Source organism: Podarcis tiliguerta, assembly GCF_965153285.1.
Source record: "Podarcis tiliguerta genome assembly, chromosome: 13".
Classification (NCBI taxonomy): Eukaryota; Metazoa; Chordata; class Lepidosauria; order Squamata; family Lacertidae; genus Podarcis; species Podarcis tiliguerta.
Window position 1 is genome coordinate 41,759,089 of NC_139546.1, and position 27,137 is coordinate 41,786,225.

The 27,137-nt window shown below is 49.4% G+C and overlaps 1 protein-coding gene across 1 annotated transcript in view; it reads left to right on the forward strand.

Moving 5' to 3' along the window:
• Nucleotides 1-23,803, forward strand: part of NFATC4 (nuclear factor of activated T cells 4) — a 29,515-nt gene extending 5,712 nt beyond the window's left edge. Inside the window, exons 2-10 of the mRNA XM_083410205.1 lie at nucleotides 1,691-2,678; nucleotides 9,731-9,893; nucleotides 13,107-13,306; nucleotides 15,276-15,448; nucleotides 16,308-16,448; nucleotides 17,126-17,181; nucleotides 18,354-18,480; nucleotides 18,606-19,127; nucleotides 20,726-23,803. Of these exons, the coding sequence (XP_083266331.1) occupies nucleotides 1,691-2,678; nucleotides 9,731-9,893; nucleotides 13,107-13,306; nucleotides 15,276-15,448; nucleotides 16,308-16,448; nucleotides 17,126-17,181; nucleotides 18,354-18,480; nucleotides 18,606-19,127; nucleotides 20,726-20,793 (2,438 nt within the window). The 3' untranslated portion in view covers nucleotides 20,794-23,803. The remainder of the gene's footprint in view (nucleotides 1-1,690; nucleotides 2,679-9,730; nucleotides 9,894-13,106; nucleotides 13,307-15,275; nucleotides 15,449-16,307; nucleotides 16,449-17,125; nucleotides 17,182-18,353; nucleotides 18,481-18,605; nucleotides 19,128-20,725) is intronic.
• Nucleotides 23,804-27,137: the final 3,334 nt, after the last annotated feature.

The window sequence follows — 27,137 nt, forward strand, 5'->3', positions numbered from 1 at the left end:
GAGAAGAAGAAATCAACTTTCATCTTTCTTTCTTTTTCTCCTCTTTATATCTTTATCCAAATATTTGCTGTGTGTATGTATTTTGTTTTTTCTAGGGAAAAAAAAAGAGGATACCTCTTCCTTTATTTGACTTGTGGGTAGTCGTCCCTCCCCCCCACGCCAGCCAGCTATATTTAATATCCATCCCATGGGGTTTGGGTTCTTTGCTTTCTCTCTCTCTTGACGTATGCAGGATGCCATAGGCGAAAGGAAAGCACGCCTCCTTCCAGGATTCTTTGTTGCTGAAAAACCTCCCTTTTTGCTGCTGCTGTTGGTGGTGGTGGTTCCCCTTTATTGCTCAGGCCCTCTCTTGGATTAATTTGACAATCGGGTTGCATATTTGGTGTAATGAATTCAGCTATTGCTAGCTGTGGGGAGGAGGAAGGTAGAAAGATAGCAACTCAGTAAGCTAGTTTATATTGAGTCAAAGCCTTGGTCCGTCCTACACTGACTGGCAGCAGCAGCTCTCCAGTGTTTAATACTGGGGGTGTTTCCACCTGTATTGGGAGATTCAACCCGAGACCTTTTGCAAGCAAAACAGATTCTCTGCCACTGACCTATGACCCTCACTGCTCTCTTGCTGCTAGATGTTCTGATCAACCATCTGTTGGCTCATGGCTTCACTAGGGGGTTCTCAATTCATTCAGATCATTTATACCGGGGGAAACTCCCAATAAAAATAACTAATCCTTACAATCTAAAAAAAAGGCACAGCATGAAAGGAAAAAGAGAAGGAGAGGGAAGAGGAAAATGCATGTACCCGGGCACTAAATTCTTACTGTTACAAGGCTCTTACAATGACCAATTGGTATAGAAATGAGCTGCTCACATGGCTCTTTAAAATTTAACTGTGTTATTCAAATGGAAACTTGCACATATACCCAAATGCATTTACCGCTTCGTGAAACAGCATGCAGATTGAGGTCTTCTTCAGAGCCATAGAAGCTAGAAAGCTTTTGCTTTTTTCAAAAAAGGTGGTTCACAAGACATCACATTGGTGCGTAAGACAATCATGGGATTGCATGCAGTTTAGAAAATTGTGTTCCCTTCTTCTAGTAGAAAGAGGTGCTCATATCACTACCCATCTGTGGTCTGTTGGCCTAAAAGTATAATCTGCCACTTTTTGGTAAACTTATGGTAAACCTGTTAGCTTGTTTTTTTTCCTATTGCTCTTGGGACAGCTGAACAGAGAATCACTTGGAAGTTAGATTATCCTCTGTTACCTTCAAGGTCTCCAAATTCCATTGGTCACACCCACACTTATCCTCTTTGATATCCCTCAAAGAGTCCTAGGAGCTGTAGTTTGCCTCTCTAGAGAGCTAAAGCTCCCAGGAATCTTTTGGGGAAAACCACATGTTTCAAATACAGTGGTACCTCACGTTAAGTACTTAATTCATTCCGGAGGTCCGTTCTTAACCTGAAACTGTTCTTAACCTGAAGCACCACTTTAGCTAATGAGGCCTCCTGCTGCCGCCGGAGCCCGATTTCTGTTCTTATCCTGAAGCAAAGTAGCACTATTTCTGGGTTAGCGGAGTGTGTAACCTGAAGCATATGTAACCTGAAGCGTATGTAACCCGAGGTACCACTGTATCATTTTCAACCAACATGGTGGTTCTCATCTCTTTCCTTTTCCCCCTCTCTCTTTTTACAGACCTGGATGCGGACAACCTCCCTGCCTACTGCTCACTCGCCCTGGGAGACCCGCCTCCCTACACCTCTCCCCTGGGAATCCCCTGCCCTCTGCATCTCGGCGGGGGCCGTGCAGGCATGCACTCCCCCCCACCCCGGCCGGCCGACTTGGACGGCGACACCTTTGAGAGCCAGCCCGCCCGGCGCGTCCGCCTCGGAGGCTCCCGCGTGCTGGAATGCCCCAGCATCCAGATCACCACCATTTCGCCAGGCCGGCGGGCCGAGGAAGACGACTGGGACTCCTCGCCTCGTGACTACCTCCTCCTGGAGGCTTTCGGGGGCTACCGAGACACCACCCCGTCTTCCGGCTTCTTCACCCCGAGCCCTGCCAGCAGCGGCAGTGTCTCGCCTTGGAGCTTCTTTTCAGATGACGAAGCCCCCGCCGGGGACGATGTGGAGCGGGAGCTGAATGAGGCAGCGGCTCGCTTTGCCCTCAGCTCCCCCTTGGGTTCTCCCCGGGGCTCCCCCAAGCCATGGTCACCCGCCGACGAGTCATGGCAGCCTTACGGCGCCAGCTATTCCCCCAGCCGGGGCGCAGAGGACGGATGGATGCTCCTGGGCCCGCGGCCAGCTTCGCCCTGTGGCAAGCGGCGGTATTCCAGCTCTGAAACTCACTCTTCAGCATCGCCGTGCCTCTCTCGGAGGGGCAGCCTTGGAGAGGAGACCCCGGGGGAGACCGTGGAGGCAGGAGGCGACACGGCGCCCTTCAACTGTACTGGAGCCCGACCGGCCGAAAGCATCCCCCAGAAAGCCCGGAAGACCTCGACCGAGCAGACAGTGGCCCTGACCAGGAAGGAGGAAGGGAGCTGCAATGGGGAGGATGGGGGCAGCGGCACCACGGGGGGCTACGGACTTGGCGTGGGGCGCAAGGAAGGAATGGATTACCTGGCAGTGCCTTCCCCGCTGGCCTGGTCCAAAGCTCGCATTGGAGGTCACAGCCCTGTGTTCAGGTAAACCCAAGACTCTAACGCTCTTTAAAGTTTGTATAAATGGTCCCCTTCTTCCTTCCATGCAAGGATGTTGAGAGTTTGGGTTGGAACTGTGGCCTGAGAGAAGGTTTCTAAAAGTGGTCATCCAGGTGGCTTGGGGCGATTCCCAAGCAAGGCATGGTGGGAATATCCGTCTTGTGATGCTTATCTCTAGATCTTGGTAGCTGGAGGTGGATGGCTTTGCGAATGTGGAGTTACAAGTTGGGCAGATCCCTAACACACACATATTATTAAACCACTCTGGGAATTGTAGCTCTGTGAAGGGAGCAGGGATCTCCTAACAGCCCTTAGCAAACTGCAGTCCCCAGGATTCTGTGTGGTTTCCAACAGGATATTAAAAACACAATAAAAGATCAAACATTAAAAACTTCCCTAAACAGGGCTGCCTTCAGGTGTCTTCTAAAAGTCAGATAGTTGTTTATTTCCTTGACATCTGATGGGAGGGCGTTCCACAGGACGGTTGCCACTACTGAGAAGGCTCTCTGCTTGGTTCCCTGTAACCTCACTTCTCAGTGTGAGGGAACCACCAGAAGCCCTCGGTGCTGGACCTCAGCGTCTGGGCTGAACGATGGGGTTGGAGACGCTCCTTCAGGTATACTGGGCCAAGGCCGTTTATGAGCTTTATGAGAGTGCTTTAAATGTATTATGTGGATGGGGCTTTGCTTCTTATCTTCCTCACATGTAGTTCTTTAGTTCACCTCTGGACTATCCGTAGTTTACAGGCAGGATTGTGGAAATTTAGGTTTGTGCAATTTAAAGTGGATTAAAGTGCTCTGGAGCAGCAAATCCACTTTTTAAAAAATGGACTTTGGGCAGGTTCACAGGGATGGAGGAAATGCTCTAAAACGTGTAGTGTGAACACATGATCAATGAGGAAATGCTGGGCTTTCCCACCCCCCCAGCAGGAGCTTACTAGAGCTCAGCTCTTGCACCTCTCAGGTGGGGGCACCATTGTGATTCTAAGAGAGCATGGGAGAAGTCCGTGATGAGCTCTGGCACCCTTTGTCCCCCTAGAAAAATAGCACTGAGGAATTGTATAACCACTGCACAAGCAAATCAAGATGAACCCTCATTGTCATATAACCTGCCCACAAACAAATTAGAAGGAATGCTCAATAAAGCACAGGGGTCTAGCTTTTTCGTAAGCTTTGCGCAAGCTAATCAGGACGAATGCCCAATTAGCAGGGCATCTGGAGCAGCCCCAGCGATTGCAGATTTTGCTGCCCTCCTAGCGTGGATCCTAGCTATCTTCCTCTAGCATCCAAAGACCTTCACCTGAGCATGCAGTTGTCGGGAACTGCAGAAGGGGGTGGAAGCTCCCTCCTTCTCCCACCCTTAAGCCAGCCGGTTTGAATTTGCCAGCGCCATTGCCGGCTCTGTGGTTTGGCTGCCAGAGTTTCTGTTGTATAAAAACAACTTGTCAGACCAGACCAGGCAGAAGGGCTGATGTCTCCAGTTACACATCCCAGACCCCAGCTCTGCATGCGGTGCTGGGGGCGGAGGGGTGGGAGCTGGCGTAAACACGCAGTGCCTTGTTCCCTGTTAAGGTAAGCAGCTGGATTGGAAGAATTTCTCCTGCATGGTGGATCCACGTCATGACCTTTGAGTTCGGGGGCAGTGGCTCCATCCATTCCCTCCTCTGCCCTGTTTGCAGTTCCAAAGCCCATAGCCAGCAATATCCTGCCAGGGCAAGTCCCCCATTTCTTCAAAGCATCTCTTAAGCCAAGCTTGTGAATGCAATGGGTTAGCCTGCGACAACAACCCCACGAGAACTAAAATACAGTAGACCTTGCATATTTTGCCTCCTTGTTTGCAGAGGTTTCTATAAGGGTGATACCGGCAATTCCGGTCAGCCTTGCAAAAGCTGAGCTGCTGCATTAAAGGGACTAAATTTGCAAGTGCCAGACTGCTGAATCAAAGAGCCCTTGGGTGCATACACAGTACCAGCTTAAAGCACAGTTGGTTGTCCTTTTCCCCAGCTGGTTCTGGGGAAAATGCATCATACTATTTCATAAGAATGGGACGCGGGTGGCGCTGTGGGTTAAAGCTTCAGCGCCTAGGGCTTGCCGATCGAAAGGTCGGCGGTTCGAATCCCCGCGGCGGGGTGCACTCCCGCTGCTTGGTCCCAGCGCCTGCCAACCTAGCAGTTCGAAAGCACTCTCGGGTGCAAGTAGATAAATAGGGACCGCTTACTAGCGGGAAGGTAAACGGCGTTTCCGTGTGCGGCTCTGGCTTGCCAGAGTAGCGATGTCACGCTGGCCACGTGACCCGGAAGTGTCTCTGGACAGCGCTGGCCCCCGGCCTCTTTGAGTGAGATGGGCGCACAACCCTAGAGTCTGTCAAGACTGGCCCGTACGGGCAGGGGTACCTTTACCTTTTATTTCATAAGAAAGAACAAGACAGATACAGGAGAGAGATGGATTTTGGCTGACATGAATACGCCACTTCCCAAAGTAGCAGTGGGAGGGCACTGGATACAGAGCAAATAGGAGCGTGTAGACAGCTTTTCCCCTTTCTTTTGGGAACTCTGCTTCCGCACGACATGTACAAGGGGGAAGGGTTTTGCAGGAGTCCTTGGCCAAACTCCCTCTGCATGCAAATTGAAGGAAGTCTCACAGAATAAGACACCCAGTTTCATAGCCTCTCTGCATGTAAAATCTATGGCAGGCTTCCTCAACCTCGGCCCTCCAGATGTTTTTGGCCTACAACTCCCATGATCCCTAGCTAGCAGGACCAGTGGTCAGGGATGATGGGAATTGTAGTCTCAAAACATCTGGAGGGCCGAGGTTGAGGAAGCCTGATCTATGGTGTGGCCACTTCTTGGATACAGTGTACTCAGAAACCTGGTCTCTGAAACCGGACACAGAGGTCACAGAGAAGGGCAACCAAACACATGGAACACCCAGTTTTTGGAAATGGCCTACAGCAGGAGTCTGCATATATCTCAGGCTTGTATGGTCCACTTTGTCTACTAGCCAGAGCCAGGTGCAAGACTGTGGGCCAGCCAGGGGAGCATATGCTAAGAGCAGAGTGTCTCTGAGCATATGCCTGATCCAGGAATTTGAGACCTATATCTAAACAAAGCTCACAAGTCCTTTATCTCTCTCACACACCAATCCTGGTTTCTTCTCCGCCACCATTCTTTTATCGCAGAGCTTTCCAAACTGTGTGTTGGCTGCAGTGTGAATGCTCCTCGTGATCCTACCAGGGCTGGAAAGAGATTGGTTTAACCTCCGGTTTGCTAATAAAACCGTGTCACAAAATGATGCATGTCTAAAAAAGTGTGTCACCCATATGAAAAGTTCGGGAAGCTCTGCTCAGGGCTGTCTTAAGCATACCCGGCGCCATCTTGCAAAGATCCACCCGGTGGCCCCCCCCCCTTTCCCAGGGCGGCTCCTCTGGCAGGGAAGAGGTGGAAGCTGGACACAGCACCTTCTGGCTCAGCTGGACGCTTTGTTCCACGGAGGCCACTGCAGGCAGCAAACCGAGTGAGCGGGCCTGCGCTGAGCGAGGGTGCGTGCGCCACTCCCACCAAGCGGCAGCTAGGTTTTTTTCCTTTTAGCCTTCTGGTGCCCTGCAGAATTCGGTGCCTGGAGGCTAAAAGGGAAAAAACCTAGCTGACGCGCGGCGGGAGCACGCTCACTCACTCAGGGCGCTTGTTCGGTGTTCCCCGGACTCTTGCCTGGTGCCCTACAGAACTTGGCGCCCTGGAGCCCTGCGCCACAAGCCTCTATGGGTAAGACGGGCCTGGCTCTGCTTTATCGCAGTCTCATTTGTTGCTGCTGATAGTCAACTGGGAGTCCAGAACGCTTGCTGAATTACTTCAGATCCCCCAGAGGTCCACCAGTAGCTCCTGATTTGCCTTCTGTCCACCCCAAATCTAAAGCATTTGAAGCTTTTCAGTTGTTGTTTTCAAAATATATCATTACAAGGGCAGCTTCATCAGATCACATGTGGTGTAGAGCAGAGGTAGCCAACACAGATGGTCCTCTAGATGCTCCTGGAGCACAACTCCCATCTCCCCTGATCATTGGCCATTGTCCATGCTAGCTGGGGGCTGATGGGGAATTGGGAGTCCAGTAAACATCTGCAGGGGCACCCCTGGAGGAGAGAAGGCCAATAATAAGGAACTGCCTTTCCCAACAGCTCTCCCATAACTTTAGAACTCTGGGTTGCCTAAAAAAACATGGATTGGCTGACATTTGGGACAGGCCAGAGGGCTTCTTTGTACAACGCACGATTCATTTGCAAAGTATGGCAGCCTTTTGTGTTTTAAGCGCACTAGCCTGCTAGCCAGTGGTGGCAAGCAATTGCATGCAGGAGGCTCCAGAGCAGGGATTGGCAACCTGCGATCTGCGATCTTCCAGATGTTTGCAGGAGTAGAGCTCCCATCATCACTGAGCACTGGCCATTCCAGCTGGCACCGATCAGAGTCAACTATCGCCCAGAGAGCCACAGGTTCCCCATCCCCATTCTGCCTGGCCTTTAATTTGAATTCAGCCTGATCTTTTATTTCCCTTCTCTTCCCTCCCCCTCCCCGTTTATGAAGATTACCCGCTCTGAGACCCCACAGCTAATTCTCCCCTGGCCTCCTCACTGGCCCAAGTAGGACCAATTCAGCCAGCTAGTCCTGGGGATTATCTAATGCTTATTAGATGGATTTCCCCAAATTGATTTCTGAACTTTGAATTTCATTGTTATTCATGTTTTTTATACTATATTTTATGCTGCTTCTACAATTAAGTGTTTTAAATTTGCTGTTAGCTGCCCTGAGCCTGGTTTTCTGAACCAGGAAGGGTGGGGTATAAATAAAAAATTATTATTATTATCATCATCATTACTATTATCCCTGCTGTACAGGCTAGTGAGCTGTATCACTCCTCTGCAGCCAGCATAGAAACCGAGTCCATTGCCCGGGGTTGGCGAGAGGCACTTTTCCATCCGCAGAATGTTCTAGGAAGGACAGAGAGCTCTTTGCAAGGCTAGTAACTTTTGTGGAGTTACATATAAGGCAGATTGAATTTGAGACCACATGGTGGCCACTGGTTTGTTTAGATAAGGGCATAGGAAGAGCCTGCTGGATCAGGTCTATGGCCCACCTGGACTCAGCATCCTGTTCTCACTGTGGCCAGCCAGGGTCCCATGATCAGCTCACAAGGAGGACCTGCATGTAACAGTGTCTGCTTGTGATTCCAGTGACTAGTATTCAAAGGGATACTGCCTCTGGCAGGAAGGCGAAGATGGTCACTGCGGTTGGGGCAAACGGGTATCCTTATCATCCATGAATTTGTCTAATCATCCTTTAAAGCTATCCAGAATGGTGGGCATAGCTACTTCTTGTGGCAGAGTGTTCCACAGTTGAATGATGTGCTGAATGGAGAAGCACTTTCTTTTGTCTGCCCCGAGTCTTGCAATGTTCAGCTTCATGCCGTCCATCATTTTATAAACTTCCATCATGCCTCTTCGTACTTGACTTTTCTCTATCTAAGAAGCTCCAATTCACAGAATCATAAGAGCTGTAGAACTGGAAGGTACCCTGAGGATCATCTGGTCCAACTCCTGTCCCATGCAGGGATCAAACCTGCGACCCTGGTTTTATCTCCACCACACTCTAACCAATGGAGCTACCTCAAATTCTGAGCTACAAACTGAGGTTGCAACCTTTCCTCATAGGGCAATTCCTCCCTCCCCTTGATTGTTTTGGTTGCCCCATTCTGAACCTTCCCCCCCTCTGCAATGGACCAATTCATGGAGAATCGATCTAGCTATGGCAGTTAGCTATGATGGCAAAACAGATCATGTTTTGAAGCTGAATATCTCTAGATACACTAATGTGAGTTTGACCAAACTGCGGGAGGCAGTGGAAGACAGGAGTGCCTGGCGTCCATGGGGTCACGAAGAGTCGGACACGACTAAACAACAACAAAATCTCTAGATACGAGCTACTGTGGACAAACTGCGAAGGGAAGGGCTATAGCTTGGTGGTGGAGCATCTGCTTTGCATTCAGAAGGTAATCCTTGGGCATCTCCAGGTAATCCTTAGGAGAAGCCCCTTTCTGAAACCTTGGATACCTCATGCTCTATAGACAATAATGAACTATACTGTATATAATTTGACTTGTACATTTTCCTAGGTTCCTATGATTTTATGCTCTCCTTGTGGGTTTCCAAGGGCCTCTGATTGGCCACCATGTAAGAGAGGATGGTTGCATGGTATGGTTCTTAAGTCTAGCAGGGATCATGATCTGGAGCAAGAGAAGTGTGGAATGGGTACTCATCGGGAGTGTGCTCTGAATGAATGCCAATGTGAAAAGTTATCTGGCCTCTGACCAGCCCCTCAGCTACGGCAAGCTCATAATTGGTGATGAGCAAGCCAAGAGAAAAAATATATATATTTGAAATACATGAGGGCTAGTAACTCATTGTAGATCCCTTCGCAAGTCTTGCAATTTATGTTCTTAAATATGACTAACTGCAAACCTGGGAAAGGAGGCTGGAGGTTCTGCACTGAGTGCCTGTGAGCGTTGTAGGTGGGGAGAAATTTAGCTGGTCAAATCTTATGTGCCTTTTTAATAGTTGTTTTGAAGCATGAATGCTGGTAGGGCCATCTTCCCCTGCCTTCCTGTTGCAGCCAGGATGGGGGGAGCTTCACCCACCATCCATTGGAAGAGAAGCCACAGCATCATGGTAGATCGCATGCTCTATGTGTGTGATGTTCCAGGTTTGATTCCTGACATCTTCAGTTCAAAGGAGCAAGTGCCATAAAAGACCGCTGCCTGAGATCCTGTCAGTCAGAGTAGAAAATGCTGAGTGAGCTAGGTAGACAAATAATGTGGTTTGTTACTTAACAGCTTCCTGTGTTCCAGTTTCCTCTTTGGTGCAGCTACATATTAAAGGTACACGAGTCCCCTGCTGCATTCCTGTTTGGGTTGCAAGCAGGAGGAGGTCGGACGCGGTCACTTCCAGTGCCTAAGTTATCAACTTCATGGTCCTTCCTTTCGCCCATTCCCCAGGTCTTCTGCTCTCCCCCCTCTGGACTGGCCTCTCCCCAGTCAATACGAACAGTATGAGCTGAAAATCGAGGTGCAGCCCCGAACTCACCACCGAGCCCATTACGAGACGGAGGGCAGCAGGGGTGCTGTGAAGGCCGCTCCAGGAGGACACCCTGTGGTGAAGGTATCTGAGGGGTGGGGGGAGCTAACAAGAACCGGGATAAGAATGGGACCAGGGGGTTGGGTGGGTGGGAAGAGGGACAATGAACTAAATAAAAGTTCCCACTTCACATCTCTCCTGGAGGAGCCAGTGTGGTGTAGTGGTTAAGAGCTGTAGTCTCGTAATCTGGTGAACTGGGTTTGTGTCCCCGCTCCTCCACATGCAGCTGCTGGGTGACCTTGGGCCAGTCACACTTCTCTGAAGTCTCTCAGCCCCACTCACCTCACAGAGTGTTTGTTGTGGGGGAGGAAGGGAAAGGAGAATGTTAGCCGCTTTGAGACTCCTTCGGGTAGTGATAAAGCGGGATATCAAATCCAAACTCCTCCTCCTCCTCCTCCTCCTCCTCTTCCTCTTCTTCTTCTTCTTCTTCTTCTTCTTCTTCTTCTTCTGCAACCACAGTCTCACAAAACGACTGTAGGCCAGGCACAGGGAACTCATAGCCTTGAAGTCATCGGACAACAACTCCCATTATCCCATGAACATTGGCCCTGCTGGATGGGGCTGATGGGAGCTGGAGTTCAAAAACTTCTGGGGCATTGAAATGTATGGTAATGTAGAAAAGGCAATAATGCATTCTCCTATGTATCATGATTTCGTCTTGAAAGTGGGCCGAGAGTACACCTGAGCATGTGTAGAGTATATTTATTCTCACCACATAATCACAGGCTCCACCTCCATATTTGGGACAGGAGCTAGTAAGGCTTTCAGGCTGAGTCTTGGCTGCCACCTTTGCCATTTAGCCAGGTAAAGCCAGCTTTGCTTTCGACACCATTTATTCCGTAAGAGCTCATATGCATTTTTGATTTTCTGGTATTGTTGTTATTTTAAAAAGCCCTCTCCTCTGCCCCCAGCCTCCAGGGAGCTTGTTGTCAACGTAGTTTTTTAAAAAAAATACATATATAAATATCTCGGCATTTTCAGCCAAGCTAATCCAGAAGGGAAACTTCCTTTTTTCTTTTTCTCTTAATTTTCTTTTCTTTGAGGGCTGGTTTGAAAGTCTCCATCCAGAAATTTGAAAGATGAAAACTATTCCCACTTCAAAGGCTGCTTGCGGGGGCCAAAAAAAGGAAAAGAAAGAAAGACAAATGTCACGGATTTTGTTTGCAACAAATTGTGAAATAACTGCCCGCTAAATTTAGATGAGTGCCTTTTAAATAAGTGGGAAGGTTGAAACTTTTTTTAAAAAAACAAAACCAACCCACGACTTTATGAGAGTGAGGGGGTGATATTTGGCCTGCTTGTTCTTACAGTGACAGGAAGGTTTGATCAGTGCATGCGTGTTTGTGTGTTTTTGTGCTGTGATTTGCAACTTTCCCTATACTGTACTCCATCCCTTTTTATCCTAGTTTCCCCAAATTACGATGTGGAGATCTGTATGTACATTTTCCTGGGATGGGTTGTTGGCGTGAAAAGCCGAGGTCCATCCTTTCTCTCTTCTCGTCGCCTCCGCCCCCCTAACTCCATTTTTGTGTGTGTATCCTTCTCCTTCCATTCCCCATCACATTCCCCTGTAACCAGGATCTCGGGGCTGCCCTTTCCCACGCTCTCGTTTCAGATTCGCAGCGCTGGTCTCCTCCTGCATCCAGCCCCTCTGCGTCACTCTTAGGGATAGCAAGTCGGAGTGTGGAGTGTTTGTATGTGGGCACGTGGGACAAATACCCCCACCCCTTGCTCCATATGCTTTCTGGCAAATTCCACTCCTCTTCTGTGGGCGTTCAGAACTTGCCCTTCCTTGCAGAGAGGCAAACCCTTCATTTCCTAAAGCTGTGCCCCCTTCCCTCTTTCTCCTGCCATCTCCCTGCTTCCCATTCCCCACCCTGCCCTTTCCAAAAGTTGGCATAGGTTTCTGCAGGTTCCAAGACCGCTTCCACTGCCCCCACAATCCTTCAGGCCTCAGATCCTTCCATCTTCCATGGCATAAGTGGGGAGGGGAGAGGTAAAAACGGAGCGTTTTCCTTTAAGGCTCAAATCGACTGCAGCTGGAAGTCTTGGCCTCTGATTGGAAACATCTGGGCGTCCCTGAGGCAAGACCACCGATGTCTCCAGCTGCAGTGGCCTTTGCCAAAGAGGGTGGCTGGTAAGGAGGTGGTGGAGACAGGGAGTAATCAATATGTAAGACACACAAGGCTCTTTTCATGGAATAGAGGCCCACCTTCCAGGTCTGTGATTGCACAACTTAATTTAAGACAGGGATCAGCCCCCAGAATTATTACGATTATTATTATTTTTAAGACTGAATGAAGTCTCTGGAGAATTTGAAGCAACCATATTTCATATCCACTGCAGTGGTTATTATTTTTTTAAATCACAGCTGAACCTTTCTCTTCAGCTGCTAAGTGTTTATGAACATTCTGTGACATCATAGCCACAGGGTCTTGGACAGACTGTTTCCTAGCCCTGCTGTCTCTGAACCTTCTGAAGTGGTGATGGCCAGGAATTTGAAACTGGGACTTTTAAAACATGCAGATCCGTGACCACCCATTGCGGGTTCTTCTCGCAAGGAAATGAACCGGGCCACCCCTTCGCCACATACAGAGCATCTGCCATGACGCAGCGTCACAGAATGTTCAAAACTGGATGGGGAAATTCACATGTGAGATGTCCCATTACAGAATGCATTGGCTGGGGATGGTGGCCAGATTTTGGCAGGGATGGTCGCTCAAGTCTCTTTGGCCATGCAGGAAAATGTCTGGGGTGACTATTTTCTCCTAGAGGGGCGGCAATCATCACACTGATTTTGCCACATCCTCAGACGAACTCAAAACTCATGGCAATAAGATGAGATGTTTTATTTGATATGATAGCCATGTTCAAATATATAAAAGGATGTCATATAGAGGAGGGAGAAAGGTTGTTTTCTGCTGCTCCAGAGAAGCGGACACGGAGCAATGGATCCAAACTACAAGAAAGAAGATTCCACCTAAACATTAGGAAGAACTTCCTGACAGTAAGAGCTGTTCGACAGTGGAATTTGCTGTCAAGGAGTGTGGTGGAGTCTCCTTCTTTGGAGGTCTTTAAGCAGAGGCTTGACAACCATATGTCAGGAGTGCTCTGATGGTGTTTCCTGCTTGGCAGGGGGTTGGACTCAATGGCCCTTGTGGTCTCTTCCAACTCTATGATTCTATGATTCTATGATTTCAGAGAAGCTTATCGTTCTCCTTTCTCTCCCCACCCCAGCTTTTAGGCTATGATGAGAAGCCCCTTACCTTACAAATGTTCATCGGCACAGCGGATGAGCGGAACTTGCGTCCCCATGCCTTCTACCAAGTGCACCGCATCACTGGCAAAATGGTTGCCACCACGAGCTATGAATCCATCATCAATGGCACCAAGGTCCTTGAGATGTCCCTGCTGCCTGAGAATAACATGGCTGCCAAGTAAGAATTGCTTTGCGGGGTTTTCGAAGAGTGGGGTGATGTGGTTGGTGAATATGCCCAATTATAAAAAAATAAGGAAATTCCTCCCTACGTAGCAGCAAACCTGGTTTTGCAACTGAGTATAGATGCTTAACGGGACACGGGTGGCGCTGTGGGTTAAACCACAGAGCCTAGGACTTGCTGATCAGAAGGTCGGCGGTTCGAATCCCCATGACGGGGTGAGCGCCCGTTGCTCGGTCCCTGCTCCTGCCAACCTAGCAGTTCGAAAGTACGTCAAAGTGCAAGTAGATAAATAGGTACCGCTCCGGCGGGAAGGTAAACGGCGTTTGTGTGCACTGCTCTGGTTCCCCAGAAGTGGCTTTGTCATGCTGGCCACATGACCTGGAAGCTGTACGCTGGCTCCCTCTGCCAGTATAGCGAGATGAGCACCACAACCCCAGAGTCGGTCACGACTGGACCTAATGGTCAGGGGTCCCTTTACCTTTATAGATGCTTAACAGGGAGTAGCAACCAATCCTGTGTTGGATGAACATACTTAGTGAGTTTACAACACACAGGGAGGTGGGTTTGTCAATTTCAGAAAGGTAATATATTTACAGGGCAACAAGGTAGCCCCCCCCCCCCAGGTTCCATCCGATACCATTCCCAAATTGAATGCACCCATTATTTTTGTTTCATCGGTGCTTTGGGATTAATGAGTTTTAGAAGGAGTACTGGATCTCAACAGCCGCTAGCACCCATCATGGTCAGGCAAGTGCCAGGGCCCAGTTGAGCTTTTGCAGGTCTCCAGCTTCCTTTTCATAAAACCAGTGCAGCTGTTGCCTGCCATGTTCTTTTCCACCATTTTCTTTACCCCATAATGCCTCTGGGTTTGCAGTGCAGTGGGGCTCAAGGCATTCTGGGGGAAAGAAAATGTTGGGTGGCTGTACTTAGCCAATGTGTTCTGCTCTACCCATTGAAAAGAAAGAAAAAAGAAAAGAAAACCCTGGGTTGGGGGAATAGAACCTCTGCACTTGCACCTGCACCCTGTGTTGGGGGAATAGAACCTCTGCACTTGCAGAGAGTAACCCAAACCTGGCAGTGACCCTGATTTTCCCGAAGGCAAAATGTGTCCTAGTTATCAAATGTGTGTGTAGTTTCAGTTCAGCTCTAGGCAGGATTCTGATGCTGGTAGGAGACAGAAGCAGATGATCTAAGAGACTCTTCGTTCTCTACTATTCTCAGATGGAGTGAGGGACCCTTTTAGCCCAAGGGCCATATTTCCTTCCAGGCAGCCTTCTGGAGGCCACATGCCAGCGGTGGGTGGAGCCACAAGCAAAAGTGGGAGGAGCTACCCTCTAGGAGCAGGTCCCAGATCTGGAGGGCAGATCCAGAAAGAAAAACGGGGAGGAGCAACAAATGCAATGTTTAGCTTAGTACAGGAGCCATGTTTTTGCTTATCCCTCCATCCAGATGAGCAAGAAGCATCACCAGAGTTCAATGGAACATTCTATTTAACCCACGGGACTGAGATTTGCCATTAGGGACCCGGGTGGCGCTGTGGGTTAAAGCCTCAGCACCTAGGACTTGCCGATCGAAAGGTCGGCGGTTCGAATCCCCGTGGCGGGGTGCACTCTTGTCGTTCGGTCCCAGCACCTGCCAACCTAGCAGTTCGAAAGCATAAATAGGGACCGCTTACCAGCGGGAAGGTAAACGGCGTTCCATGTGCTGCGCTGGCTCGCCAGATGCAGCTTGTCACGCTGGCTACGTGACCCAGAATTGTCTGCGGACAGCGCTGGCTCCCGGCCTTTAGAGTGAGATGAGCGCACAACCCTAGAGTCTGGCAAGACTGGCCCGTACGGGCAGGGGTACCTTTACCTTTTTTACTGAGATTTGCCATCCATGTTTTGAGAAAGAGGTGCATAACGTGAACAGTGAACTGCTGTGGATTCACAGACAACTCCCCCTTTCCTTTTTTCCCCTGCACCAGTATTGACTGCGCTGGGATCCTGAAGCTACGGAATTCGGACATTGAGCTGCGCAAGGGCGAGACGGACATCGGGCGCAAGAACACTCGGGTGCGCCTGGTCTTCCGGGTCCACGTCCCGCAAGGAAATGGCAAGGTGGTCTCTATCCAGACTGCCTCTGTACCCATCGAGTGCTGTGAGTGCTCTCCGGGGGTGGTGTGTGTGTGTGTGTGTGTGTGTATGTATGGGAGAAGCAAGCCTCCATGTAGCTGCAGGTCAGCCTGAGTCCTAGGGTCGCATCCACACCAGACATTGAAAGCACTTTAATACCACTTAACTGTTAAAAAAAAAATAGCACGGGAGTTGTAGTTTCTTAAGGGTGCTGTGGAATTGTAGCTCTGTAAGGGGTCTCCTAGCAACTCTCTCAGTACCATTAGAAAACTACAGGGCCCAGGATTCTTTGCACAGAGGGAGCCATGACTCTTTGAAGTGGTGTAATGCTACTCTAAATGTATAGTGTGGTAGACGACTTTGCTTGATCAGTGCAACAGTGCCCCCTGGGGAATGCGCAGGCCTGTGAGTTACACGGACTTATATAGAAGCGCATGCATACATAAAGGGCGATGCGGTGGTGTCACACACCATGCACCGGTGTGAAAGAAATAATTCAGTGTGACTTGGCGGTGTATTGATCAAAAAGTCACATGGTGCAATAATCCCTTCATCTGAATGCAACCATATCTCTGGAGATAAAGAAATACAAAGGTGATTTCCCAGAGCGCAATGCTGATTAGGCCAACTTATGCTGATCCACTTGTGAAGACAAAATGGCAGCTGATTCATAAGAGGCTAGGCCAGAGGCATCATGGAAAAGGTGGATTTTAGAGAGAAAGAGAGGGAGGGTGGGTTTGGGGAGGCAGTTCCCTTGTACACTGGGTGTATTCAGTTCTTCATTCCTCTTAATGGAGCACTGCCTCAATTCCTCTTAAATGGGGCTGTGCTTGTGCAAGGTGATCTCTCCTTTGTGACCCCCCCCTTTCCTCTCCTGCCCGCAGCCCAGCGCTCAGCTCAGGAGCTCCCCCAAGTGGAAAACTACAGCCTCAGCGCGTGCTCGGTACATGGCGGAGAAGAGATGGTGATCACTGGTGCTAACTTCCTGCCCGAATCAAAAGTTGTCTTTATTGAACGAGGCCCCGGTAAGCAATGCACAATTTTTAACTTGTGGCGATGGGGCGGCAGCTTGGCCTTTGATTGCTTTGGAGCACGGGTCGGTCATGGCAGCCTGGAGAAGAGGAGGTTAAGGGGTGATATGATAGCCATGTTCAAATATATAAAAGGATGTCACATAGAGGAGGGAGAAAGGTTGTTTTCTGCTGCTCCAGACAAGCGGACACGGAGCAATGGATCCAAACTACAAGAAAGAAGATTCCACCTAAACATTAGGAAGAACTTCCTGACAGTAAGAGCTGTTCGACAGTGGAATTTGCTGCCAAGGAGTGTGGTGGAGTCTCCTTCTTTGGAGGTCTTTAAGCAGAGGCTTGACAACCATATGTCAGGAGTGCTCTGATGGTGTTTCCTGCTTGGCAGGGGGTTGGACTCGATGGCCCTTGTGGTCTCTTCCAACTCTTTGATTCTATGAGTCTATTCTATGATTCTATGAGATGGAGCATCCATCTTCTGGGGCAGTGTACCAGATGCTGGGGACAAACAGCAGATGATGGCCGTCTCCTGCACGGCCAGCTGGTGTGCTCTCCAAAGAAATACAGCAAGCCTTTAACGCCTTTCAATCCCCTGCCCTCATCATCCTTGTTAATAAGCCCTCCCCTCCATCTGATATTGGTCAATTGCTTTTGTTGTTGCTGTTTTACTTCAGATGGAAAACTCCAGTGGGAGGAAGAGGCAAATGTCAATCGGCTGAAAAGCACAGAGGTGAGAATTCTGGACAGCGATCCCCTCATGTGGGAAGTGAATTTGCAGCCTGGCTTTTTCCTGTCAGGCGTGGGGCTAGGTTTATGAAACACATTTAGTGGGGAACAGGGGGCTAGACCATTATGCTGATCGCACAGAGACAAGTAATGAGTCTTTGCTATTGAAGAACAGCTGGTTTGTTTGTTTTTTTAAAAAACATCCTTGTTAGTAATTATTATTGCCAGGAACAGCTATATTGAGGGGAAATGCACACATAAAGGCTCCTAGTGATTCAGTGCAGGGAAATAAGTCCTGGTAGTTTTTCTACTGATACATGCAACGTCCAGGAAGGGGAAACTGTCTAGGTGCTGTTGGATTATTGTTGGGTAAAAAGCGACAGACGAGTAGCGGATGTCATCTGGGAGGCATCTCCCAAGCAAGTCTCGGAGAGTCCCTTTTATTGAATATTACAGCATTGCCTCGTATGTGCTTGCTGCTGATTGGTTTAACACGAATGCGTATGCAAGGGTTACAAGGGTTACGTATAAGACATTAATCATCATTAGATAGAGGGAACACAGAGTTAGACAGGCATGGAGACTTCCTTAGTAAACAATCTATAGCATCAGATTATAACTCCTATCATTTGTGGCTGGAGCCCAGTGGCATCTGAAGGGCCTCAGGATGCCCCTCCCCAGCACGAGTCAGATTTATTATTATTATTAAAACAATTAACATTGAAATAGATGGGATATAAAAGGGATAGAGAGATAAGGTGGGAAGAATCCTGCCAAGTGGAACGGTCACGGACAGAGGCTGGTCTGGGAATGGGGAGTCCAATGGCAGTTGTTCCCAGATGAGCTGATGGAGTCGGCCTTGCCATTTCATCTTCAGTCCATCTGCGGCCCAGTGGAATGGCGGACGGTGTCTCCCACTTTGAGCTTGTACACAGAGCGGGATTGAAAGTGTGTATATCCTCTCATTCTGAAATTGGAAACAGTCAGGTTTGGATCTTTTCATGAGGAGCAGGAAGATGATACGAGGGAACCCAGAAATGGTTTTGAGGTGCTTCTGTAAACGCCTGCTCATGAACTGTGGCTGGTTATATAGATAGGCGAACCTCCGTTTGGCAATTTCTTACCTGATCAAGGCCATGAAACACATCATCTGCTGCTTTTTTCCTGCTTCCACAGGCCTCGCTGACCCTCACTGTCCCCGAATACAGCAACAAACGAGTGTCTCGGCCTGTTCAGACCTATTTTTACGTCTCCAACGGACGCAGGAAAAGGAGCCCTGCTCAGGCCTTCAAATACTTACCTGGTACGTCAAAGTTCAGACTGGAAATGGGGGGAAATATTGAGGGGGTGTATGACTGCTAAAAGTGATATTGATGGCTTTTCTTTCTCCCCCCTCCCTTTCGTCTTCAACCCACCCATCTCATCCAGTGATCTTCAAAGAAGAAGCACTCCCAGATGCCCCACACCGTGGTTTCGCCCACACCGCTCAGAGCCCTTCTTTTCCACTACAGCCGGCACAGGGCGCCATGGATTTCTCTCCCTCCAGACCCCCCTTCCCTTACTGCCCTGAGCGCTCCCCGCCGTGCTCCCCCTACGGCCCCGACTGGAACCCTTGCTCCTTCTCCTCCCCCAGCCGCTACAACCCTGCCTTCCGTTTCCCTCAAAACGAGGCCTATAGGGGCGTCAACCTCTCAGTGCCCCTCCTGTCTCCAGCGGGCCTGCCCCATCTCCATGCCCTAGAATGCCGCCCGCCCCACTTCCAGCCTCCTAGCCCACAACTCGGTGCTCAGCCACCGGGGCGAGGAGAGAACCGCAGCGGTGAGAGGACTCCGGAATGGACAGATCCAGAGCTGGGGTCCCAAGAACATAGCGCCAAAGAGCTGGAGAAATCGGGGTTCGATGGTGGCTTCCGGGATAACTTGCCTATCCATGGGATCACGCTGGAGGAAGGTAAAGCTAGAGCTGTGAAGGGGGGGGGGGGGGGAGAGACACGAAAACATGTCATATTTACAAATGATAGATAGATATAGATAGATGATAGATAGATAGATAGATAGATAGATGATAGATGATAGATAGATAGATGATAGATAGATAGATAGATAGATATAGATGATAGATAGATGATAGATAGATGATAGATAGATAGATAGATGATAGATAGATAGATAGATAGAGAGAGAGAGAGATAGATAGATAGATAGATAGATGATAGATAGATAGATAGATAGATAGATGATAGATAGACAGACAGACAGATAAATATTGCCAGAATCGTGGTAATCTATGGACCGTTCCAGACTAGTGGCTTATTGTGGATTCATTTTTCAATACAGTCATACCTTGGAAGTCGAATGGAATCCCTTCCGGAAGTCTGTTCGATTTCCAAAACATTTGGAAACCAAATTGCGGCTTCTGATTGGCTGCAGGAAGCTCCTGCTTCCAATCAGAATCTGCGGAAGCTCCGTCGGCTGTTCAGATTCCAAAAGAACGTTCGCAAACCGGAACAATCACTTTTGGGTTTGCGGCCTTCGGGAGCCAAAGCGTCCGAGTTCCAGGGTGTTCGGGATCCAAGATACGACTGTATGTTCATGACACAGTAATGGTGGATTTTCATGGTGGATTTCGTCTGCTTTTGTTTGTTACTGCTGTCTGTACAACAAAAGCAGGGTAGAAAAGATGTTTGTGGTATTCAGAATTTACAGGATTTCAGCAGGAGGTTACGAATATGCACTGACTGGAAATGAAGCTTTTGCAGGCATGAACAGTATTCGAAAGCAGGATCGTGTCTAACCACTCCGATAGCATTGTGAGCATAAGTCAAAATGTATGCACAGTAAATAATTAAAAAAAGGATGCCTGGGGAGGCCCCAGGTGTCTGGAGGATATGGAGCATGCAAATGTCACCTCTGCAATCCCAGGCCACCATATTCTGCAAGTTCCACCTGCTGATCTGCCTCACCTGTCCCAGGCCACAAGTGGCCCCTGGGAAACATAAACTCAGTAGCATTGCTGGTGGTGTTATTCTCTTACTGCAGATGTTGAGTAGAGAAATTAAGAAATTTCAATTTGCCTAGGTCATGAACTTGCTTAGGTGAGCTTTGAGTAAGGACAGGCTGAGCAACTAATTCAGTCCCTCTTTTTTTGTCTCTCAGGAGGTCAGCCATAGGTCTATTCCATTGTGTGTGTTTTAGAGAATGCACAGATTAGCCTTTTAATTTACGCACTTCTTACTCAAAACACATGTTTTTAAAATTTTCAGTGCATTCACATGTAAAAGAAACCCACATGTTTTGCACGTCTTTTACATGAAAGGCGTAATTTTGTGCACACTTTTTGCGCATCAGAAATGCATAGCAGAATCCAGAGAATCCAACCCACAAGCAGGCTCAAGAGGACCAGATCCGTCTGCTGCAAACAAACAAATTCCTCCCCAAGCCCTAGGGGGGACCTTGAGTAGCTTGCCACTGAGCTCCCAAGGCAGCACTTACGAGGCTTCTCTCAAGCCCTATCCATCTCGCCCACATTGACCTCTTTTCTCTCCACAGTAACCGAGATCATCGGCAGGGACCTAAGCGACTTCCCCGAGCCCTCCTGCGAAGGCAGGCGGAGCTGAGATGCCGCTGGATTGCAGGGCGCTCTGATCTTCCAAGAGAAACCTGGAGCTTTGACCCAGAGAAAGATGGCAACACCAAAGATCACCCTGAGTGGCCACTTTTCAGGGACTCTCTGCGTCCATGAGTTTTGCCTCTGACATTTTTCTGCCTATCCTTCTTATTCATTCATTCTGCCACTCCTTTCCTTTTCCCGCCAATGCTTCCATAAAGGGCAAAGTCAGCCTCAGAATGGCCATGGGTGGATCAAGGCAGTGGCTCCCCGTTCTCTGACGTCCCGGCAGAAGAAGCCTCGAAAGAAGCTCACCAGCAGAGCTACCACTGCGGTAGCCACCTGTTTTTGTTCATCCATAGTATCTGGTGCTCAGAGATAATGCAGCATTCTGGACCGAGAAGTGGGCTTGCACATCTGGCTGTCATGGCCCAGAGTGACCTTATCTTGTGACTCCTTAAAATGTATGCTATTGGCCAGTGTGGGGCCCTGTTGCAATGAATTCCATAGCCCAGCCTGGCCATCTAGGTGAGGCCTTCCAGATTGCCCTGTCCCTTCTGCTCATCCGTCCAGTCTTCTGCGCATTTTCTCCACCTGCTCTTGGCCGTGTCCGTCCCTCCAAACCACCTCCCATCTTCCCTTGGCATTGAGAAGGGCTCCAAGTTTCTCCTTGGCAGTGATGTCTAAACAACTTCCGAAATGGCTTGTGCCATAGGTTCCTGGAGACAGGGCTGGCCCGAGACATTTTGGCACGTGAGCTGAACCACAAAATGCCAGGGAGGAAAGAATTAGTGAAGATCTACATCAGGGAGGGTGGATAATGATCTGTGCTGGGAACAAGGATGGAAGGAGACCAGCAGCACCTTCTATTCAACAGGAGGAACTGAGGAAGCGATAGATCCGTCCTGCAGGCAATGCATTCCTTGGAGGCCAGATCTGCTGCCCTTGTGTACCCTGAGGTGGTTGCATCCCCTTGCCTCATGGGTGGGCCGGCCCTGCCTGCAGAACCTTATCAGAAGGTTCCTTGGCTAGATGAGTAGGAGCGCAAGGAAAGTTGCTCTCGAAAGGCAGACTGCCCCTGATTCCGGATCTTGCCTTGCAGTGGCAGGGAGGTGTCGTGTAAATTCTCCTGCATTTGTTCAGTTGCTTCAGGGCATTGTCAAGGACTGTTGAGCCTGGAATGTGTCATTATACCAGGGCTGGGGAATCTCCTCCAGATGTTGCTGGACTCCAGCTCCCATCAACCCTGACCGTTGGCCGTGTCGGCCAAGACAGACAGCAGCTGAGTCCTGACAACATCTGGAGGGCCCCAAGTTCCCTATCCATGCCAGTACATTTCCCAGGCTCTGTTGTTTGCTTGCAGGTATCCCTTGTCAAATGCTCTTTGGTAGGCCATTCTGCGGGTATGAGAAGCCCATGGCTCTCCAGATGTTCTCCCATCAGCCCCAACCAACATGACCTGTGGTCCAGGGTGATGGATGTTGGAGCTGAACAGCAACATATGGAGACCCCTCATGTCCCACCCTCTCCACCCCCTCCACCCGTCATCTCCTGTGGTGCAGTGATCCTTCTGAAGAACAGTCGTGACGATTTTTTCCCTCGATGGCTGCCAGTTTCCTTGTTCTGGAATTATTTTATAATTGTGCCCTTGCTGAAGAAGCTGCTGATGTGTGTGGAAGGGGAAAGGAACCGTACCACTGTTGTCCTCCCACCTTTAATATATATATATGCTTCCAAGTTGATCCACGGGGAGGGAAATTGTTTCCAGATGGGAGAAAAAGCCATAAGATGTGTCACTGGTGCTAACAGTAGTCCCTAGTCCTCATGAACACTCTCCCTTACAAAGGGTTATTGTAATAGGTGAAGAGGCACATAATGTTCTCAGAGCAATGGGCGGCTTTGGAAATGGCCTTCCTACCTTCACTCAAAAGAGATGTGTATTCCTCTCCAGAGTTGACCAGGTGAGTGGGAAGTGGAGGGAAGTATTCTGTGAGCTTGCAGCAGGAACTGGCTGTGCACAGTGCTGATTGGCTAGTGCTTGTGACGCAGCCAGGAACCTCTTGCATCCTCAGAGCAGTTTTGCACATTAACTTTTTAAAAAAACAAAAACAAGAAGGTGTTGAATTAATAAAGGTCAATCCAGTACCTTTTTATAATAAAGTAGGTAAGCTGTCTGAAGTGGCAGCAGAGGAGACAGACAAGCCTGATATAATTCATCCAGAATTATGACGCACATTTGTCACTTCAGTTGTGAAGCTAGGCTTGCTCTGCAGCTGAGAGACCTGTGAGCTCTTTCTGCACCCTTACAATCACAGTGTTTTTTTTTTAAATATCAAAGTTCTAGGCCCTAAGCCTACGAGGACTATTCTAGAAAATGTGAGGATGCTGACTGCCTTGCACAATCTCAACCGTCAGCGTGACTCCATTCTCCACATTTAGCAGAAATGGGATGTTTATGCAAAATGAGTCAAAGTATTCAAAATTATTTCTTTAACAACATTTATTCAGGTTTCAGAATCCCAGCTTTTCTGAGCCAACAGTTTGCATTATCTGGGTGATGGGTTTTCAGTCAAGTGGAGAATACGCAACTAAGCAGTTGGAGAGCGGGTGCTGCCACCAAACTATAAACTGGGGATTGGCAACTCAGAGTTGATAGCAGCTGTTTTTAAAAGCATTCACCTCCCCCCCCCCCAATAATTGGGCATCTGTGTGAGGCTGGTAGAGAGCAGAAAGCTCAAAGAAGGAAATGAAGTGTACCACATTAACTTAATAGGGTGTTTTGAAATTTGGAGGAGGGTAGTTACGCCTAAAGTTGATTCCCACCTTCCTTAAATCCCGCTCCTTGAGATTGTGATCAGAGACTCAGGGATCGGAAATGGTAAGGGTTAATTAACAGCCCCCCAGCGTTTTCCTTGTTGCGGAGGAGTGGCTGGCATTTTATATTTTTGATATGTACTTCGGGGGAGTGGTGGGAATGTTCTTTTGTAATTAAACGCATAAAAAAGGCCTAAAGGAAATAACCCTTGTTGTGCAATGCTGTCTTGTGTGTGTTTCTGCCCCGGAGGTATCTGAAAGAAAGGGAAGTTCTAGCAAGCAGAGAAGCAGCTGGAGGAAATGCCGAACTGAAGTTTATCGCCTGGTGGTGGTTATCTTCCCTCTCTCTGTGATGTCCATGCGAGAGAGCTGCTGCTTTGCAGCCACACTGGGGGGTGGGGGTGGGCTGGGGCATGGAGGGGGACACACCAAGGGTTTGCAGAACAGCAGAAGTCTATGGAGGGAGGGAAAACAGAAGTGGGAGGTTGTGTGTGTGTGTGTGAGAGAGAGAGAGAGAGATGGATGGGAGAGGGAAATGAAAAGAATCCGATGGAGAAAAGCATGGGTGGTGAGCTGGCACAATGACCAGGAACTATCCACGCTGCACCATTTTGTTGCAGGTTGCACTTTATTCAGTATTCATCCTTTTCAACTGAGCTATATGCCTAGCTAGATTTCTAGCAGTTGTCTATCACCATCCTCCTTTCCCTTAGGGCTGCCATTACTGGGATTTGAAAGGCAGAATTGATGTCCGGTGGGAATTTATCCAGCATCTTCGGCAAGTCAATTGAAAAATCTTGGGGGTTTTTGGCATTTTTTTTAAAAAACAACATTGGGGATTTGTCTAAAAAAAAACAACAACCTCAACTGTCCTGGTTTTTAGTTTTTAAAATATGGCAACCCTACTTCCCTTGTTCTCATTTTCATATTGTACCCTGAGCGCTGTGGGCTGAGCTTTGGCTACGTCAAGGAATGTCTAGAAACATTCCCAACTGCTAAGTGGGAATGAATATGGAAGTGGCTGCATGTAGAACTGGTGCCCCACCTCGCCCCCCCCACATAAGCGTTCCTTGCATCAAATTGTAGAGTCGGAAGGGACCACAGGGGTCATCTAGTCCAACCCCCTGCAACCCAGGAATCTTTTTCCCAGACGTGGGGCTCGAATCCCTAACCCTGAGATTAAGAGTCTCTTGCCCTAGCAACTGCATTTGTCATGCATTCCACACCTACTCAGGCGTGGATCTAAGCATGCTCCCAGAGCACCCACCCAACTCCTGGTTGCCTGTGTGCCAACCCTACATGCAAATCGGTTGATTCATGCCACCAGGATGGTTGGTATAGGGAAAGGAGGCAGGGAGTTCTTGCGTGGGAATGCCTGTGGCTCTTCTAGAGTCACAGAGTCATGGAATGATGCAGATTGTGGTGGCAGCCCCGACTGCTGTGGCCTATGGTATTTTTCGCTCTATAGGACGCACTTTTCCCCTCCAAAAATGAAGGGGAAATGTGTGTGCGTCCTATGGAGCGAATGCAGGCTCCGCCGCGACGCGCCGGTCCTGGAAGCCGGAGGAGGAACAGAAGGGTCTCCTGTTCCTTCTCCAGCTTCGCTGAAGGGCGCTGCGCCTTCTCCCTCTCTGCGCAGCGCCTCTCCTGTGAAGGAGAGGCCCTGCGCAGAGAGAGAGAAGGCGTAGCGCCCCTTGAGCGACGCGCCTGTCGTGCGAAGCGGGAGGAGGAACAGAAGGGACTCCTCCTGTTCCTCCTCCCGCTTGGCAGTGACGCGCCTGTCCAGCGAAGCCCGAGGAGGAACAGAAGGGTCTCCTTCTGTTCCGTCTCCAGCTTCGCTGAAGGGCGCTGCGCCTTCTCCCTCTCTGCGCACCTTTCCTGTGAAGGAGGGGTGCTGCACAGAGAGAGAGAAGGCGCAGTGCCCCTTCAGCGATGCGTCTGTCCTGGCTTCTGCTTTAGCCCTGCGCAGCCTCTTTGGGCAGGGGGAGCCTTCATCCCGCTGCCCTGAAGAGGCTTGGCGTGGTTACCCCAGAAGCCAGAACAGCCACACGGTATCCCAGAAGCCAGTTCCCTCTTGCTGTTCTGGCTTCTGGGGTTCAGAATAATTTTTTCTTGTTTTCCGCCTCCCAAAACTAGGTGTGCCCTATGCTCCGGTGCACCCTATGGTGCGAAAAATACGGTAGTTTTGGATGTTTCATTTTTGTGCCTGTGTATTTGCTGCCCTGGGCTTCTTTGCGGGGGAAAGGATTGGATATGAATAGCGATAAAAAGAACTGGAAATTGCCAGAACTCAGATCCAGATCCAGCACCTCTCAGATGGGTGCCATTGCCATTCTAAGAGAACAAGGGAGGTGTTTGTGGTGAGTTCCGGCACCTCTTTTTCTAACAAAATAGCACTGATGATGATAATGGAATCTCAATCAATTCATCGGGCTTGGAGAGGTGCTCTGGTCTGCAACACAGCTGAAGGATGACTAGCTGAGATGATGGGGGCAGGATTCAGGAGGTGGAGAGGGAGGTCCTCTTCTACAATGTCTATTTCAGGGGTCAGCAGGGGGCCGGTCCACTGTCCCTCAGACCTTATGGGGGGCCGGATTATATTTTTGCGGGGGAAATGAATGAATTCCTATGCCCCACAAATAACCCAGAGATGCATTTTAAATAAAAGCACACATTCTACTCATGTAAAAACACACTGATTCCCCGACCGTCCGCAGGCCAGATTTAGAAAGTGATTGGGCCAGATCCAGCCCCCAGGCCTTAGTTTGCCTACCCGTGGTCTATGGGCTGAAGGTGCACAGCACACCTGATGTGGTGTAGTGTCACTTGTAACAGACAAGGGAGGCCAGGATTTAAATCCTCACAAAGTCCACTTTGGTAGCTCCTGGGCTAATTGGTACCTCTTTGCCCAAGGCAGAACAGCAAATGACATAGCTTTATCTGTGCTCACAAGACACACATCAAAGTTCACAGCTGGTCAGATTTTGGCACCTGTGGTACACTCTGTGTGCCTCTCTTAATATGCATCGACAACAACTTAGATAACTAGCCATTGGCTGCTCTTTTACAGCATCCAAAACCAGCTGCCTGCAATGGGCACCTTGCTCTGCCCAATGTTAGGGCCAGCCCTGTAAGCAGAATTGTGGTGAAGTATACTGCCCTGGAAGGGATGCGGGTGGCGCTGTGGGTAAAACCTCAGTGCCTAGGACTTGCCGATCGCATGGTCGGCGGTTCGAATCCCCACGGCGGGGTGAGCTCCCGTCTTTCGGTCCCAGCTCCTGCCCACCTAGCAGTTCGAAAGCACCCTTAAGTGCAAGTAGATAAATAGGTACCACTTTATAGCGGGAAGGTAAACGGCGTTTCTGTGTGCTGCGCTGGTGCTGGCTTGCCAGAGCAGCTTCGTCACGCTGGCCACGTGACCCGGAAGTGTCTCCGGACAGCGCTGGCTCCCGGCCTCTTAAGTGAGATGAGCGCACAACCCTAGAGTCGGACACGACTGGCCCGTACGGGCAGGGGTACCTTTACCTTTTATACTGCCCT